The sequence below is a fragment of the Neodiprion pinetum genome, chromosome 6 (assembly GCF_021155775.2).
Source record: "Neodiprion pinetum isolate iyNeoPine1 chromosome 6, iyNeoPine1.2, whole genome shotgun sequence".
NCBI classification, from domain to species: Eukaryota; Metazoa; Arthropoda; class Insecta; order Hymenoptera; family Diprionidae; genus Neodiprion; species Neodiprion pinetum.
In genome coordinates, this window is record NC_060237.1 from 22,141,134 (window position 1) to 22,160,135 (window position 19,002).

A 19,002-nucleotide genomic window follows, 5' to 3' on the forward strand; every position below is an offset into this window, starting at 1 on the left:
AAGTTGCTCATTTTTCGTCTCAACTATTCTTAGGTAACATAGAAAGGTCGCTAAAATTATCTCGCTTACGGATCAGGCATTCGCAATATTAATTATAATTAGAAGGCGACTCGGTTTTTCCTTTCTGCGCGTCGGAATGTTTATTTTTGCAACGGAAACTGATTTCACGATTGATTTCAACGTAGGAAAAAATATTGTTTGCAATAATTGCGTTGTGTAACGTCACTTCAGTTTATGCGTAATTCCAAGGTTAGACTATTAGTTAACAATTCTACTTCCTACCATTTTTTCCGGTTTCCATGCAAGCTGATTTCTGAATACTACTTTATACGACAAGTGCAGCTTTCCGGAAGCATTAGTCATGTCGGAATAAGGTTACTTTCTTTGTCGCGTCCAATACAGTAATATACAATATAATAAATGTTGAAGAATTAATAAACTCGATATGATTTCCAATTTTTATTTCAAGCTTGTCCATAAATTTATTGACTACACTGTAAAACCATCAAATTAAAAGAAAACAAGAAAAAATGTTCGGAAAAAAATTACATCATTTTTGATTCGAGAAAATTTAGACAAATTTTAAGATTTACTGAAAATTACGCGTATATTGAAAGATGAACTATGACAACGTCTTTTAAGTAAAACTGCAGGAGTGACAACAAAATCGATCTCGGTTTGTTCAACTATCGGGATATTTGTGAGCGCGTCCGAATTCCCTTCATTAATATAAACAAACGTTGCAAAATAATTATATACCTATACTTGTACTCGTGAATTATCATTATTATAACTCCTCCAGGTTATTATTGTTATTCTTCGATTATCTAAGCCTCAAATTATAACGTTGAATGAGGAAGTGAACGAGGTGTATTTTTTATTTTTGCAATAATATGACTCATCATTCTCAGCAAACCGAGATGCGATTGACTGAATAAAGATACAAGGTCGGTTCGACTCGGCATCGGCAACACGAGGTGCCGGCATTTCACATTTCTATTCTTCGAATATTGCCTGCATCGAATTCTTTTCACCTGACGCGTCTTATGAGATAGGTTAAAAGCTTACCAATACGCTTGGAAACAAATCCTACGAACATTACTTATACTTATATAGTTAGTGTGTCATATACGTGTAATGTAATTAACGGGCGGATCGTTGAAATTACCACCATCGTCTGTAGGGGACGATGCGAGGGATTCGTCATTTTTCTATTCTGCGAAAAACTGGCTCACGCAATAAGCATGATATGTTTTCGCATCCAGTTGTAATGGGCGAATTGCTATTCCACGGGGGAAATCCGAATAACCGACATTCCGAACTCCATGCAGCTGTTCTGCAACCCACTCGCGAGATATTATCTATCGGATAAAAAGTAGTTAACTTATATTTACTGTACGCGTTGAAATAGATGATTCACGCGACTTGAATGGAGCGTTGTGCAAGTCAAGTGGTATAATCTTTTTCAAACGAAGACTTTATAGGTGCTTGCAATTTATTTGCAATGTGCAGGTGTGCACTCTTCTTCTATTTTTAAATAATATGATTTCCATTAACCTTGATTCAACTTTTCAAAATCACAGTCTAAACACGATATAATATCTCGATTCGGTAGGAGATTGATGAGTCAAGAATAGACACTTTCTCGTTTACATCATTCACACGTTCGCAAGCTGAATGAATATTATTCCGAAAATGCGAGAAAAAAAATTAATGTTTTAAACTGGAGTATAGATATAACGTCGATATTTTACTTAAAATAAAATCCCTTCAAAATAGTTAAAAATCTAGCACAGATTTCTTCGATTTAACTCCACGGTGGTCTGTTTTCAAAAAAAAAGTATTCTCTACAACGCCACTGGGACACTTTTCTTTACACCTCGATATCGTTAAATACTCAATTTCGCAAGATTGGACTAATTAATATTGATTTCGATTAGAAACCAGCGGTATTAAATCGGTGAATTTGCGAACAATAGTTTTCTCAAATCCGAGCCCTTGTTTACAATGTTAGTACTTGTGTTTCTCGTTTATTTTTTTAATTTCATTTCTCTTTATCTAAAAAAAAATCTAAATTTGGTACATTCTCAACATTCGACTACGATAGGTGATAAATAAAAAAATAATAAAAAAAAAAGGGATTGAATTTCGACAGATCTGTGCGAACCTCTAATTTGAGTTCCACGAAGCTTAAATAATTGATATACGTAATACATAGTTGAATAATATAGCAACGTGATCGAATCCGCGTGTTTGTAATTTGTAAAAAATTTAAGACGCACTGACTCTTCAAGATCGATTGTATATGTATATATATATAATATATATGTACAAGTGAGTACGACGCCATCGACGCCTGCATATAGATATGCGTTGTATGCGTTCGTCACATGTGTAAGTAAGCTCGCGTGACGCCGGAGGCACGTCTGTATTCATTTCCTGTATCCAGTAGACAATGTCCGGTTTATTCTTCGTAATCAGACTTCATTAAGTAATAGCTGCGAGGAGCGAGGCGGGTGAGAATTGCTCGGATCTCGATCCCGCGGCATTTGAGTGTCCTACGAATTAAGGTACGTATACGTAACCCGTAACCTACGGTGCTTGCGTTATACGGTTGATTAATTTCTCCGAAACGGTGCGCGAAGCCATTGTACGATAATTCGATCAACCAAGGGAAGGGTCAACGTTTCGGATACCGTTTCAATTCCTTCCGCTAAACGTTGCGGGGAAAGTTTATAACTCGTTAAAAAAAATCATGAAATTGTTACCACGCAATTTTAAATTCGTTAAAAGTTTAACTGTAAATCACAATACTAATAAATTCGGTAGCGAAATTATGACGATAAGATGAATTTTAAGTTCCTTTCGTTTTGCACTACAATAATTGTAATAACGATATTATATCTCGTGACGTGTGCGGTTATTTTTTCTTTCTTTCTTTTTTTCTTCATTGTTTTTTATACCTGCGCGAAAGTACAACAGCTATTATACGACTTGCGTGATAATTGCTTATTTTCGTGATGATACAAGATCCCCGAGTGACCTTAAATTAGACGAACGAATGAACGAATGAATGGCTGTAAAATACACGTGCGCATATATTATACCGAATCCCTGAGAGCTAGCTAACTAGCTGCATGCGAACCTCGGTATAATACATAAAGAGAGATTGTGTATTATAATTAAATAACATCCGCAACAAATTTCATATTATCGTCATACACGCTGCCACAACACTTTCGCTGCATGCATGACTATATGTACCCACACACACGTGTATCTATATATGTACGCACAGAGACACACGCGTGTGTAAAACGCGATAAGACAAGACTCGGTTTAATCGAAAGGATGTTTTCACTTTTGTCATCGAATCTTGATCTACGTCGGTGATTGGCCACCGCTATATCAGCAGACTTGTTCAGGGCACAATGCCCTCGCTGCATTCGTTAATCAAGAGGCGCATGCATGTCTCGCTGCGGCGGCCAAACCTTGCACAATATTTACGAACCGGTATTTTCAATGCATTCACAATTCAACTCATTGAAGCAAGAAGGAAGAGACGAGAAAGGTTTGCTCGTTCGACTCGCGACAAAATGTATCGTGGATCGCGATTATTCTTAACACGCGGACTTCGTCCGCATAAGTTGATATCTTTTTTTATTTAATAACTTTTGTAACTCGTCGGATGATTGTTACAAAGTAGAGGTGGGACAATTTTTCGTCAAAGGTATTATGATAATGGATATTTATACGACTTGAATAAAAATGATGTAGAAAAATTATTGCTGTTTACGAATAACTCTTTCGAACTGTTCCTCATTTCGAAGTAGGTATGATTAACTTGAAACGTTAAACGATAACCGAATTGTTATTATATATTTCTGTAGCGGAAGGGAATTAAAAAATACATAAATGTATTACCGTTTACGTATAATATATTATTGCCCAAGTTTGTACATCGGTCACTCGTTTGAAATAGTCATCTCACTGACATACGTTTATCTAGAAATTTTTTGATCGTCCTCTCGTTCTGAATAAAACATACGATACAAATTATATATCATTTCATTCTCATCAAGACTTAATTATAATACGGCAAAGATGATTCAAACGGGGATAAGAAATGCGGTAATTACAAAGATCGGTACGAATATACCTTCTCCTCCTCCATAATTCTTGGTAAAGCATTGAAATAAATAACGACAGCAACGATAAACTCTCTATGATATAAAAAAATTGACCGGCTCGAATTAGCCTCCGGGGAATCGGTAATTTAGTTCCGTCCACACACTGGAACCAGCCAACCACTTAGTCTTTATTCGCAATTTCGAGGTACCTATGATTAGTATGATTTCATTTTTTCACCGTCGCTCTGTTCACAGAGGATTCTCTTTCTTCCGAGGAATAACAATTAGTCATAATTCGCCCAAATATTCGATCCCGCTGATCTCTTACCGTGAAACATAAGGTGTGTAATTGCGACACGAAGGGTACGAAGCGAAACGCCGACAAAGTGAGGAGTAACGTCAGCGAAAAACATGTACGCCGATTCGTTACCCTTTTTTTTTTTTTTTTATTTTAATTCTATCCCCTAACTCGGATTACATTTGTTTCAAGGTTGATTTCTAATCCGTGTAATGTTTACGAAAAGTATGAGATTTCATTTTATTTCTCTATACTCACGCGAAGTTAACGAAAAATAATGGAAAAAAACGAAAACGGAATTCGACGACTGATGTAGACGTAGTATTAATGCTTCGAGAAATTCGCCTGACACTGCGTCCGTAAATTAAAAAGCGTGCAAATAGGCGTGTGTGTTAAATACGGTTATACCCTTTACACGAACACGTTCATACGGATGTGAGTAATACGTCAAGCCAAGAGTATATCCGGATGAAACGTGGCGTTGATTCAAGAGTATACGTTATGCACGTACTTTGTATAAGAATTAATGACAAAAAAAAAAAGAAAAAAGTATTCAGTTGATAAAATAGAAATGAAAAAGTTTAAATTGAAACGGGGCAACCAGTTGCGTGTCCTCTAAACTGGGGTAAATCATACAGAAATGGTACCATGAAAGTAAAAGTAGAGTTTGTGATCGAACGAATATTGAGAAATTAATAAACTGCTGTTTATCTCTTTCCCCGATTCGATTGCAGACTTCTTCTTCAGTGAAAATAGTGACAAAATCAAGAATTTCTAATGCCCTAATAAAAACTGGAATGTGCGGTGGAATTTAATGCCTTGAAAAGTAGTTGAAGGTTGATCGAGATCTCGTCTGATATCAGATGAAACAGCCGGAGTTTGTATAATGGAATGCAGTTACGTCGTTGAAACGCTCTAGATTTTGGCTCGATCCTGTGCTTCTTTTTATCCGTTAAAGATTCGAGGCGTGCCTGGTTAAAAGTAAGGCGTACGTATTCCGCGGTTTAAAAAAATTTTTTTTCATCCGTTTCCTTTCGAGTACGTAATATTTATTAAGTATATGAATTGTGAGAAACGGAGATGAGAATATTATAGACTTATAAATGTAGAGTGTGTTTACACGTGGCAAATGAATGTAACGTTTACGTTGCGACGTGCAGACGGGCATATAAATAAAAACAAGATACGCAAGTGTATAATAATGCAAAGATCCGGACCGACGATCGGGTACAGAAAACCGTCTCTTCGTCTCTGAATTTACCGTACCTAATACACAATTTGAGATGCACCCGGAAGTTTCGAGCACGGATTTTAATTTGTAAACGTAAACAAATAATAAATAACTCGAGAGAGAGACACGCAACGAGTCTATTGGAATTGCGGATTTCACCACTTTTCACGGGGGCTATTTATACACCGCACGACAAAAAAAAAAAATGAATAAAAATTAGTCCCCGCTGTCAAGCAAACCTGACGGAACTCGCGGACGTGCGGAAGAGGTGTTGAAATGTTTACATTCGGTACTCGCGGTGTTATTTATACACGTTGAATAGCAGTTTGAAAATACGTGTGGAAGCGGGGAAGGGGCGAGAAGTCTCATAGCTCTCAATGAAATATCGCTCGGCGATGGATTCTCGTTCCACAAATAACAATTCGCATTTCACTTACTTGTTCCTGCTCGACGGTCAACGCGGCCGCCATGTTGGCTTGACACTGAACACAGAACACAACCACAAACGGCGACTGGCTCCAACTGCAGACCGAACGCCACACTAGCATTGAGATATTTATGTCTACAATACGCGCCGCACTGAATAATGAAGAAAACGTAGATGCATGACTCGCAGCGTAAATCTTCGTTGTATCGAAGGTTCGGCAGACTCCCGCTAAGCGCTATTGGCGCTACATTTTGACTAAGATAATGCCTCACGGCGCCGCAGATTTCAAACTTTATTAGCGACGATTCATTTTGCATGAAGATGAGGTTGAGCCAGCCGAGAGATGTTGACGTGAATTTCCAATGTGTGGTATTATTTCGAAGCGATCATTATCCGTATCTTCCGGTGTAGCAGATCAGGACGCGATCTCTAGTACCGACACAATTGACTGACAAACCGACAACAGAGATCAGAGCTATGAAGGCACGGATGCCTAATGTCAGTTAGTTGGTGCAGGAACGATTCGAGGTGCGTTGGTCTCTGGAACGCATGTCTTATGGTTTCGGATATCAGCTGGGATTGTGTTGATGTGTCAAAATCAAAAATTAGGGTTCGGTATTTAAAATTTAAAATGCCAGTTGTTAATCTTTTGGAGCTGGATATAAAAAAAGTTTTCGAGGGTCATACGATTAAGGAAGTCGAACAGATACAGAAAAAAATTCAAAATGAAAGCGAACGAAAGAAAGTCGAGCTTCGTACGCTTGTTGGGTGAGATTTTTTAGGTTAAGAAGCTTAGTGTCAATTTGTAATCGTAGTAGTTTTAAGCTGATTTTTGTACATAAATATGCAAATAAAATTTTACCGATTTTCCCCACGAATAAAAAATACCATCAGCTTATTCCTGACAGTTTGTTTTTCTTTTTAATATTCTTATTTTGATGACTTAACGATTCATTATGACAAGAATGATTCGTCCTGCCAGTGAATATTTAGGTAATAGACTTATCCATTTTCCAAAACAAATTGAGAACAAAATACCAGTATTATTTTGACAGAGAACGATATCGAGATTTGATAGAAGCTGCGGATACGATAGCAGAGATGAAGCAGACTTCCGAGTGCGTTATAGCAAGGATCTGCAACATGGAGGAGACTTGTCATAAGTTGCAACAGAAATACCTTATTGGGTTTAAAATGGATCCACCGGAACAGATGTTGGAAAGGTAACAATAGCGCAAAATCATTCTTGGATACTTAGGTTGACACCAACACCCGAATTCTTGTACCCTCATTATAAATCAAATGCCAAATACATTTGTGAGTTAATAAACGTTTGTAGCAATAAGTCAAACGAAGCTTACGACTCGATAGTAATGCAAATCAAAATTCTGATGGACATACCGGAGCAAATATGGTCGGCGGTAGATACGGAGAATTTTCTACTGGCCACGCAACTGTTTCTGTTTGCTCAGCACATCAATTACAGTCTAAGGATTGAAGTTGGCAATTCGGACCTGGCTACCAAGTATCCGATAATTCTCAAACAGTGGGGCGTCATAAGCCACTTTAGAAATGTAATTTTAACTGGGTGTAATAAGGTTCTGCAGTCGCTTGAGCTCCCAGTTGAGGTACGTGACAATTTGATATATTATTATTACGTATAAAGTGAATTCGAGTATGAAGAATAAAAATATATGGATCTTATCTGTCGATTTACAGTCAGCAGCCAATTGTTTAGCCTCACTGGTTCTTTTGGATGGCATGGCATCTACAGAGTTGTTGAAGAAATTGATTACTCTTCGAAGTCAAGCCGTCGAGGCCGTAATAAAAGACGAGAGCCATCTTAGCGTGAGGAATCGAATTAGCTTGAGCGTTAAGATGCTGACACACGTGATCGATCTGCTTTATTCCTGTTTTGTGGGTAAGTAAAATTACCTGATTGTGGAATTGACGGATTTTTCGTCATTCTTCAAGTTCGGTAACATCAGTTGTTGTATCTTTCTAAGAATGTCTACGTACTTTATAAAAAAAACCATTTTTTTTTGTCATGTTTCCTCTGAAACCTCATTCCCACAATCTCTACCCATACTATTCATTCATAAATATTCATGCTGAGGAATCACGATTTCTCCGAATCTTGACCATGTGATTTCAGAGACGAACGGCAAGGAACAGGGCCTTGTGTTGCAATGTGTAGAGGAAGTAGCTGGTTCAAACGCGCCAACAACTTTGTCCCTGCTAAAGGTAGACAGGGATTTGACAGATAAATTCTTGTCACCATTCGCAAAGAGCCACAAACCGTCAACTCGGGGCGAGATTGAACCAATTCCGGAAGCGGAGTTAAAAAATAATTTGACAAACTGGCTCAGCTGGGTGGAGGGTTTTGTAAAACGTGAGGTCTCAAAACTGCTTGATCTAGTGACGTCGGTCAAAGGGATACACAATATCAGAGAAGAGGTTCTCGCCCTGGAAGTTCCTCAGAATTGGGAAATTATGTGCAAGAAATTATCTTTGGAAAAGACGGTAAATTTCTGGGGGGATTACTTTCAGCTGTTGCTGACCGAGCGTGTAAAGGGAATCGTGAGCATCAAGTGGGACGAAACTCTGTTCAATTTGAAGACCGACCTCTTCGACACCCTGAACAAGGTGGCCCACGATAAATGCGAGTATCCCGAGCACGATCTGAGGTGGTACATTTGGAAAGATTCCCCATCAGACATACCGCAAAAATTGAACAGGAACGGGGCCGACAACGAGCGGCTTTTGCTGATGAAGACGCGGGGCTTTTCTCCGAATTTGGCTAAACTTTGCGAGAGTTTTGACAGAAATTTGCTCAACCTGCTGCAGGATATTCACCTTTATCTTTACCAAAGTCAAAAGTCGACAACGACGACGACCGATCTCCTGGCTGTTAAAATCTCGAGCACTCTGAATAAGTTCGTAGACCGCGAAATCGTGCAGGAACAACTCCAAGTAATAAGCACGCAGAAGGTACACGAATTGTCACAGTTTATCAGGGATGAATGCCTCGTCGAAGATGCGAAGGCGGGAAAGCGGGAGGTGAACGCGATTCTGACTGCGAGGTTTTTCCAAGCACTGACTATACTCTGCCCGAGTTTGAACAAGTGTTTCACCCTTTCGAAAGTCTCGGGTATCGTTATACCGAACACGAAGTGGCAGTCGATTTGCGATACTTTGAGGGATGACAGCCTCGCCGCTTGGACAGTTTGGGCCAAGATTTTCAAACGGAAAATTCACGATCACAAGGAAGGAATTATGCCAAGGTCTCTCAACGTTTTGAAAATGCAAACAATGATTTGCGACTGGGAGAAAGTCACGATCGAGGAGGAGGCCGAGGAAGGGAAAAGAATGAAGTCTGAAATTTTGGTACCCTACCAACCTTCCATATCCGTGCAGAAGTTCCTGGCCGCTGTTAGCAAAGACTTGAATTCGATAATTCCTCACACGTTGCCAAAGTGAGTACTTTTGCACGCTTGCAAGCTATTTCTTATCTCTATTAATTTTGGTTGCATTGTGATTGAAAATTTTTTAACTTCGTATGAAATATCGGTTCAATTTTTAATAAGAGCTTGACTATTTCGATCAACTGACTTTCTACTAATCAATGTATAATAAGGATATTAGGTATTCAATTTTATCAGCGTAATACGATCTGCGGATAATCTCAAATTTTGATGAAATTTGAAATGAGCTGGTTTTATACCGCAGAGGTATTTAATAACGTAAATATTGTACGAAAAACCACAGTATAATATCAAAGAATATTTACGTAAGCGTAATTCGTACTCCATCAACTTTCATATTGAAAATTCAACTTTTTGAACGGAAAATTTTGTGAATACGTTGATAAAAATTGGTTCACTGGATGAATAGTAGAATTGGATTATACGAAGGGTAAGATTCGGTTCGGGCTATGTTGAAGAGATTTTTGATCGTTAGATATTTCGTCCCAATGTCAGCTTGCGATTTTTTTCGGACCCGCGTTACTGTAGACGCCGGGTGGTAAATGTATCTGTCCGAAACAGGCTTGCGGGATCAAATGAATATAACGTAAACATTTTGAAAAGAGTCGACAAGACTTGTGGATGAATTTGGAAAGAAAAATATGGGTTCATTACACTCGCCTAATTCCAGGAAAATACTACACGAAATAGTGGACACGGTGGTGACGGAATTGTTTGAATATTACGCGGAGTTATCGAAGAATGACGACTTGAAGCAGAAACAAGCCCTGCAAACGTTGCTGGACACGAAATACGTCACACTGTTAATGATTCCTCGAGAGAATAAAAAATTTGTAGACAAGTCGTCTCAAATATGCGACGACATTCAGTCGAAGATCGATCCCTTCGATTTGGACGTATTTTATCCGTTCATACACGCAAACGTAAAGAAGAGCGCTCAGAGGACGCAGGTAATTTATTGCGATAAAATTTTTCCATGCAATTCATCGAAAATTACGTTACTCGCGTTTTGGACTTTTGTTTACTTTAAAAATTAAAAATGCCAATATTTTTTTTTGCATCATTTACGTCGTGTCAGACGCATTCAAAGCTCATAATTAATTAATCAACCATCTCGGATGGATAAGTTTGAAAAGGGAAACCGGCACTCCTATCTGGATCCCAAGGCATGAACCTGAATTATATATCTCCATTGCCCCGTGAACCGGGTACATAGACACAATGGAAAATTTGCAAAGCTTTTACACGCGCGATGAACAGATTCGTAAAAAACGCAATTAGCGTTGAGTTAAAAATCTGGTACGAAATCACCATTGAGCATCTTGGTCTTCCAGTTGATATTCGGAAACCTGGTGCCTCACTCGGAGCAGCTGCTCTCCGTTCTCGGAGCCCGGATGAACCCTGTAGCTGGTGACGGCGCAAAAGGTGCAACAGAAGCTCCAGGAGTCCTGGCCGTTTGTTCCGGAGCTCCGTGGTTTCCTCCTCTGACGGTGACAGCGCCGGCGAGAACGGTGCCAATAGTCTCGATAGCCTCGCTGCAGGACAAGTCGATGGTAGGCATGAAAAAACGTGACGAAACAAGTCCGCTCTTTCCGGACGTAGTTTGCCTGAAATGGAAAATTAGGAGAACGGAGTGAATTTTAGTCGGTCGAATTACGACGCTAGTTTATGCGTGAGGCCAAGTACACCGAACCGGAACTCGAGCTAAACAGATAATTTCGCGTTTATAGAGTACCGCATTACGAGTCCCGTTGCCTTCGTAAATTTGGCTTAACAGCGGCGTTTATAGGGTGATGAACAGAGGGAAGGGCGCTGCATGGACAAGGTAGACCAGCTCGTGAAACTGGGAATTTAATGCTCGCCCACGGTTGTCTGGTGTTAGTTAACCAATTACAACGGGAGTCGGTGCCTCCTCTACAGTTTGTTTGGCCCTGACTAACGAAAGACAGAAACGTTTCTCTGCAAACGTAACGATAACAATAACGCCAACGACAACAATAAAAGTAACAATTCTTATTAGCAATCCGGTTAATTGTCCCAATCGATTACAGTGGATTAATTACAATTATGGACAATGTGCTGTGTGTATGTACATACATACCTGTATGTACACGCCTTATTAACCGTCACCGCCGAGCGATAATAATCTCTCTGCGAGTACATAACACGACCGCACGCTTTTGCTATTTGAATTTTTAATTCCCAACGACTTTGAACCGTTTATTATAATCACTGTGTGTGCTTTGTATAATTAACGTTTGAAATCCCGACCATCTGCCGACTATCCAGGTCTGGTTCAAGTTCTGTGTGTACCTAATGTAAAAATTCATTATTTTAGCGGAAGAAAACGCCGACCAAGACTCACGCAAGGACCGATTCTGCCGGAGCCAGTATCAAGTCAGGCGCTGCCGCCTTCTTCGGAGCCATGGGTTCCGATTGGTTCGGTACCGGATAGAAAAATTCAATGCAAATATCGAGCTGTATTGTACAGTGGCTGGTCAGCTTGTGTTAATAAAATTTGTAAATATACGCATCGTCCAGATATTGTCGAAAAAATAATCTCGAATAAATCTGTCTGGTTGTTGAATTTTATTCTCACATTTACTCGAAGCTTCCTTTCTATTTTTACCTTCCGCCAAATCCCTTTCCTCGTCTACCAGAAATTAGATATTCGCCAGGTTATTAGATTGCGCGGTTCGAATAGAGCTCGTGTAATCTCAGGGATTAATTTTATAACGCGTATTACACACTACTCGGAATATCTGCTCAGCTGGATAAACTTGTGGTTGCGGATATAACTGGCATTCGAATTATTAGAACGCTTACCACGCGTTATACCTGTTGCCTTGGCAGCTGAGAGAAGCTTAGGCTTTAGCCAGAAACGCCGACCTCTAAATTCCAGGTGTTGAGAACCCCCAAGCTGCATAGCAATGGCGAATGATTATTGATTCCTAGTAAACCTCTGAATCGATTTGTTGAATTTAATTGCAATAAATCGGTTTCCATATTGCGCGGGACAACTTTATCCTCAATGAGTTCTCGTGACGAGTACTTAATTGTACCAGATTCACGAGAAGATCGATTACCGAACGAACAGAAGTGATAGCGTGAGCCTGGTGAAATCTGCCTTGAACACATTTTTCAGAAATGATCTCCGGCTAATTTTATGTTGATTTCGGGGCTCTTGTCGGGTAATAAATAACGAAAACCGAGAATATTTATGGGTAATTATTGTTGGACAGGTGTTCCAAGAATACGACCACGCAGGCTAACCTTGGCCATTCACAGTATGAATGAGCATAAGTTCCTCGAATTATATCCTCAACTTGTGAAGAAACGCGTACCTGCATATAATACGCAAGCGTCACCCTCGTCGAGCAAGAACTTTGAACCGGGTAATTAATTAACAACCCTGTCAGAATATCGCCATTGTTAAACCTTGTCAAAGCTTATAAATCTACGCCATTGGATTAGATCGGTACGCATTTATAGGTCAGTCTTCTTAAAACTGGCCCAACCATCTCCGGAAGCTTTTCAGTTTTGAAAATATTCTCGAAAGAAATGCAAAGGGAGAGAAGTAAACAAATTGAAAAAACCAGGTGAAAGACACATCTGTAGGTCTTTATAGAACTAATTTACTGGAAACACAGTTTCGATGGTATGAATCTGAGCGTGTAAACTTATCTGATGTAATCTATTTATAATTCGGCTCATCAATTCAGCCATGTAATATAATCTGCAGTCCGCTGTGTATTCACCAGAGAGCTGGTTTGATGTATTCAAAGGATACAGAAATTATGATCCATTCAAACTTGTATCACTGCAAAGCATGGCGGAACGTAATTCGGTACTTAATGTCTATTTTTCGATGAACACACCGTTCCCGCAATCGACTGATCTCGCAACTAGATTACTTGTCTGTTATGTGATTTCACCGTATAACGGGAACGTCAAGCTAATGCCTTAAATAGAAAAAATATTGATGTTTCGTTGAGTTTTACTAAATCTAAGTTACGCTGGTTTTCAAAAAATCTCAAGAGCTTATACATTGCGTGTTATAAATTCGAGCGAATTACTAGAAAATACTTCGATTACTGCCTTACAATTAGTACAAGCATTCTGAGGTAAGTCTGCCTAAAGGCTGTAACTGCAGACACGATGTGTCTACTTCCTCATTTGACCGCGGGTCCCATATCAGAATCTGCATTATTCAAAATCTCTCACAACTCTGTTATCAGGTGGTAAAAAGTCACTGTCGGGAGAAATTCTGTACCGACTCTGTAGAAACTGAAGTCAATGCTACTAGGGCGGTATTAAGCACTGACAAATGCATTGTTAGATCAAATTTTCTTTCATACATATAACTGAAAATTTAGTCATCAATTTACTGGAATTATTTCGTAAGTTCTTTATAAACATGTCGCGAATTATATCTGGTTAATCTGACCACTCGACTACAGTTGAAAGTACGATGAATTCACTTGCTTCAAGTACTACGTCCCTACAAAAACTCACTAGTAATCGATCAGCTCAGATAATCGTTTTGTGAATGACAGCGAATTGTGAGATAAAATAATTCGTCACGACATAGTAATTCATTACTATGCGCCATCTCCTGTAATTCGGAAATATGCAAGTACAGTGGTTTTCAGAAAAAAAAGAGAAAAAAAAACACTTCTAATCAATCTAATCTATTCGTTTCCTCTTTCGTTTGCTAATCTTAATATATATAAATCTCGTATCATTATAAAATTCCTGTGTGCGGCCTCATTCTAGAAAAATTTTTCTCCTGCTTTCCAAATATTCTGGAATCACGTCTAATCGATTGCTAAATTTTTTCCCAAAGCGTTGAAACGATTTGGCAGAAAAAATTTTCTCGGAGTCTCGACCGTTCGTTGATTTACTAGCTTTGATTCAACAGTCAATCTGAATTCTGCACGGTTGAGATTTCGATCGGCACTCTCAGGATGAAGGCATTACAGAGCGTTCTCCGCATAGTCTAGCCTCTCAGTGACGGTATAGAAAATTGATATTCCCCGAAGAGGCACTTGCTTTGGAATCAAAATCCGCGATGGTATCAGTGCGGGGTAAACGGGATTTCCAAAGTAAATTTTTATATGCGAAAAATCCCTCGGAGGGAGCTTTTAGTGGGATCAGAAGATTCCAGCTCGTGACTCGAAGATAGCCGATTCCGAGGGTCTTGACCATTGTTGTAAAAGGGATAAGTTTTGGGGGATGAGATGGGCAACCACCGCAGAGAAAGGAGTGGGGTGACAATTGCGAAAGCGGGGCAGTTTTCCGGACGGCGGCGCGCGCTGCTCGCTTTTGTCTGCAAGACTCCACGCTCTGATATATAATTCGGGCATACGTGCGAGATGGTCTCAGCCTCCGCGGTCTGAATCATCGCATCACAAGTTTACCGGTCCTCGTCCTCAGCGGACCAAAAACGTATCTCTCCTCTCGCCCAATTCGGCCTCTGTACACCAGTTGCTCGGCCTGCACGCAGTTCCCTCTTCGATTCCTCGAGCATCTTCGGGCCGATTCAAGATGCGGAACGCCCTGATACCCGTCCTCGGAGTCCTCGTCCTTTGCCACGTCTTTGAATTCGTCCAACCGTACTACGTACCTTACGGTGAGTCCTGTTCATTGAATAGCTCGACAAACTTTTCCTTAGATTCGTGAACGATGTATAATTTTTCGACGAAAATTCGCCTGCAAGTTTCTCACTGGCGGTAGAACGAATTCGTTCCATTTCAGACGCGCCGACTCTGCATTCCGGTTCTATTTCACCCATTAATATCGGCGATGAAGATGAAAATAGACTCAGCGCCGACGGTGCATTCTCTAATCAAAATTTCCTGCGTTTCTGTATCACGACGCGCAGTTTGCGTGCTCCAATTGTCTCGCCGGAAGAAATTATTATAAGATGACGACTGTAACTCGAGCTTTTCCATCATCGTTTTATAGAGTTGTTGTAGACGTGGCGAAGAGTGGCTAGGTACTGAGTTATAATCGGTCGAATTTCGTGCCGCGTGAATTCTCACGTGTAATACTTTACACATTATTTCGAAGGTTTAATTTTTATTTATTTATTTTTTCCCGATGTCGTGACGAAATATTGTTCGGCAAAGCTGACTTCAAAATCTCTTGTCACCAATATTCACTAGCAACCACACAATCGTCTGTTATTTTCCGCCTGAGCAAGAGAGAAGGATTTTTTTTTCATTCAGCGTCGAACCAAGATAATAGAAATCAGAGCTGGTACAAATATTAGCGTCTAAAATTAACTTTTAATTAATTTCTTTCCCTTGTTTTAATTGCAATACAAACAGGCTGACTTTTCGATATCAATCGAAACTCTTGCTGTTGATATAACGCCGTGACGACGCTTTTAAGCTAAGTGTCCGGTGAAAAGAACTACAGGGGAAGAAGGGAGATGTTTCGAAAAAACTTTCCGGCATCTTAGACTCCCAGCGAATCAAACACGCGCGTCTCTTTATTCGGTGACTGGATATATTTGGATGAAAGTACGACGTGTAATACGAGCTAAGTAAGTTTGTCCCGTGCGCGCAATCTATTAAGATTTATCCGTTCGCCGTAAGTGCGTCGCTGACTGACTCTTGAGCCAACGTAGCTACGTATCGTGTAGGATGGGTAAATTAGTCGATTATTTATAATCTCGACTTGCATTAGCGTGTAACCACAACCTCGCTCTCTCATCCTCTGTAATAATTTAAACCGTCCTGACAACATGGCTCTTCTTGACCCCCGCGAGGACACGATTTGACGCGTATAAAATGCGCTCCAGTTTCACTATGGACAGTTCTGTGAGGTGTTGAATAGGTGACAGACAGTGTTCGGGAAACGCATTGTTGTTCGGTCTGACCGTGCCGCTACCAACTTTATCTTATTTGTGAAGTCCTGCATCTGGAAACAGAGGCAAAGAACGTCGGAGGCAAATAATCGGGGTTGAACTCAGGGGAAAGTGAAGTATCTATAAAATTTCACGCTGGTAGAGAAATTTGACAATCATAATTTGCGGGGAATTTTAACTGTGCTTTGTGATGTAGGTTGTGGGTTTGACATCTACAACCGATATTTTGGGCTGGAACGGAGGTGTGCCAAAGGTGTTGATTCGCTCTTTTAGCCAAATTTGAAATTTCAGGCTCGATAGTACAAAGAACTGGATAGAGTCTGACGCCCACAAAGAATCTTCAATAACATTCTTATAGGATTTATTTTTAGGAGCTTTTCACGAATTCCTTGCGCGTCTTGAGAGAGTGTTTGACGGTACGGTTTTACCGTCACAGTTCACCTTCCTATTCAAATACAAACAGGTGGCATTCCACGCCTTCAGAGTCGTCACTGTAGAGTTGAAATAAAACGGACTTTCCTAAAATACGGTCGAAATCGATCGGTTGAGATGTATAAGATTTTACGAGAATATTCTTGCAAAACCGCCACTCGATAAAAATTGCGCGAAATATATCTTTCGCAATATTGATATTTGTGAGAAATAACTTATCTGTACTTTGTTAAAGACATGAGATATTGCGAAAATCTAATTGCTCATCAATTCAAAAACTGCTTCTCCTTAAACATTTACCCTGAATTTTCAGACTCACCGCCGCAAATCATTTGGGAAGTTCCAACGGAGGATGTGATTGTGAAACGGTTACAGGAGTCGTCGAGTGGCCGATTTATGCTTCGCGTGTGGCCGAGTTCTCCTCCGTCTAGGCCTTCGACTAAACGTTACTTGCCCTATCATCCGGTGGCACGATTCCGAGGAGTCAGCCCTCCGGATACCCGTTCAGGATTTTCGGTACCGCGAAGGCTTCCTTATCAAAACAAACAAAGTATGCATTACACGTTGTTCTTACTGTTAATAGCAGAAATCGATACGCATACGCACAGCACAGGTTACATGAATATTGATTAACGTGTGGCCTTGTGTTCACAATCTGGTAGAGGATAAATTGAACAAAGTTTTCGCAGTGGTCCAATTACAGAGGGGATCATATTTCCGGTGTGATTAAATATTATTGCGTCATTTTTTGTGAAATTAAATTAGCCCGTAAAAAATTACTCTCCGCGTTACAAACGTTGTACTCATTTGTTACAACGGTTATATCCATGTATTATATCATATTTTCCGAGGTACAGAAATAACAATGCGATGTGTAATATGGAACAAAGTCATGCAGCGGTAAGGTTATTATACGTGACCGTAGGTATCATACAACGTCAGCTGCCTAATTTTCAGACTCTAGTTTCGTAGCCAATTAATAAAATGATTAATCGTCGCGAGGGTTATCCTCGATGCCGCATATTCGGTAACAGTACTTAATGAGGGACGAAAATGGCATCGAAAGAGGGAACCGACAATAAAGCGTAGACGGGGAAGAAGAATTATAATGGTCGGCTGATCCAACCTCCGAGCCTCCATGCGAGATTGAATATGTCATTGTTGTCCGCTCGTAATTATTCACGCGTAAAAGCGGTCCCGCGTGGGTGGAAACTAGCAATAAACGTATACGTGTAAAAGAAATTTGTCACCTTCGTTACCGCGTGCTAATTTTTAACCGTAAGAAACTTGATGGGGATTTTGTTTCCCAGAAAAGAGTCACAAATAAAACCCAAGTATCAGAAACAAATGTGCAGTATTTAATAGACGTGTTTCGTTAAAATTCCAGGTATTTCGAGGCCTCCTATGACCGCTGCTGAGCTTTTATCCCTCCTGACGAAGGAGCGTTTCCTTGTGCCCCGGAACCGCGCTCTACGCTTTGGCATGTCACGATAAGCTTACTGATATCGTACCGCAAGCGATATTATTATTACGCCACCTATATTTCCTCTGTATATATCCGGAATAAAAACATTATTTATTTGAAGGCAGCTCTGTAGATTTGATTTTCATTGTTTTGCAATAAATATGCTGCGCAGGAAAAACGACCCTCTACCTCAAGAATATCGTTAAGAAATTTGAACATTCCGAAGTATTTTAACTAGATCTAAGGGGCGAATAATTCGAGCTGACTTAACAGCATCGAAAAATGATGATACCTGAATATTGTAAATTACCATAATATACAAATACAAGTATAATAATTGGTATTCGAGAGAAATTATTCGATGAGATCTCTCCCGACTCGCGAGCTGGAAACTGTCGGCCATAATATTAAAGAAGACGAACCTTTTTTCCATGGGTGAAAAGTTGAATATTTCAGAAACTCATTCTCGTCGACACCTGCTAGTGACTTTGTTCAGCGGTGTTTTAAGAGCGCAACTTGAACGGCAGGGGAGCTGCAGCTTTTAGTCGAGGGGTGCGACATTGGTAATTCGAAATTCAAGCAAGGGTTGAAAAGTGGCAGCGCATGTGCTGCAAGGTGAAGCCGTAAAGAGGCGAGTCAGGTTATCAGTCGGAAAGTTTT

The 19,002-nt window shown here is 40.0% G+C and overlaps 3 protein-coding genes across 5 annotated transcripts in view; 2 read left to right on the plus strand and 1 right to left on the minus strand.

Moving 5' to 3' along the window:
* Ptpmeg2 (Protein tyrosine phosphatase Meg2) overlaps positions 1-6,211 on the minus strand; it is a 63,065-nt gene extending 56,854 nt beyond the window's left edge. Inside the window, exon 1 of the mRNA XM_046633098.2 lies at positions 6,097-6,211. Within this exon, the coding sequence (XP_046489054.1) occupies positions 6,097-6,207 (111 nt within the window). The 5' untranslated portion in view covers positions 6,208-6,211. The remainder of the gene's footprint in view (positions 1-6,096) is intronic.
* A 214-nt stretch (positions 6,212-6,425) lies between these two features.
* Positions 6,426-12,158, plus strand: Cog1 (conserved oligomeric Golgi complex subunit 1). 3 transcript variants are annotated; one of them, XR_006883991.2, is made up of 9 exons: positions 6,426-6,854; positions 7,142-7,309; positions 7,426-7,714; positions 7,806-8,007; positions 8,242-9,562; positions 10,242-10,521; positions 10,906-11,124; positions 11,302-11,396; positions 11,910-12,158. XR_006883991.2 is itself a non-coding variant. In XM_046633096.2 (8 exons), the coding sequence occupies exons 1-8, from the start codon at positions 6,583-6,585 to the stop codon at positions 12,024-12,026; spliced, it is 2,868 nt and encodes a 955-aa protein (XP_046489052.1). In that variant the 5' UTR covers positions 6,431-6,582; the 3' UTR covers positions 12,027-12,158. The 3 variants fall into 3 exon arrangements, 2 of the variants coding, with proteins under 2 accessions (XP_046489052.1, XP_046489053.1); XM_046633096.2 differs by lacking the exon at positions 11,302-11,396 and having other exon boundaries at positions 6,431-6,854; XM_046633097.2 differs by lacking the exon at positions 11,302-11,396 and having other exon boundaries at positions 6,432-6,854; positions 7,128-7,309.
* Positions 12,159-14,945: 2,787 nt separating this feature from the next.
* Positions 14,946-18,585, plus strand: LOC124222284 (uncharacterized). The gene is made up of 3 exons (XM_046633106.2): positions 14,946-15,203; positions 17,191-17,427; positions 18,265-18,585. Exons 1-3 carry the CDS (start codon positions 15,119-15,121, stop codon positions 18,369-18,371), a joined length of 429 nt encoding a protein of 142 aa, XP_046489062.1. The 5' UTR covers positions 14,946-15,118; the 3' UTR covers positions 18,372-18,585.
* Positions 18,586-19,002: the final 417 nt, after the last annotated feature.

Excerpts from the sequence above, each read along its gene's own strand:
- LOC124222284 (XM_046633106.2), top strand. The coding sequence starts at position 15,119 with ATGCGGAACGCCCTGATACCCGTCCTCGGAGTCCTCGTCCTTTGCCAC. Across the intron at positions 15,204-17,190 it reads ACCGTACTACGTACCTTACG|ACTCACCGCCGCAAATCATT; the intron begins GTGAGTCCTGTT and ends CTGAATTTTCAG. Across the intron at positions 17,428-18,264 it reads TCCTTATCAAAACAAACAAA|GTATTTCGAGGCCTCCTATG; the intron begins GTATGCATTACA and ends TTAAAATTCCAG.
- Cog1 (XM_046633096.2), top strand. The coding sequence starts at position 6,583 with ATGTCAGTTAGTTGGTGCAGGAACGATTCGAGGTGCGTTGGTCTCTGG. Across the intron at positions 9,563-10,241 it reads ATTCCTCACACGTTGCCAAA|GAAAATACTACACGAAATAG; the intron begins GTGAGTACTTTT and ends GCCTAATTCCAG. Across the intron at positions 11,125-11,909 it reads CGCTGCAGGACAAGTCGATG|CGGAAGAAAACGCCGACCAA; the intron begins GTAGGCATGAAA and ends TCATTATTTTAG.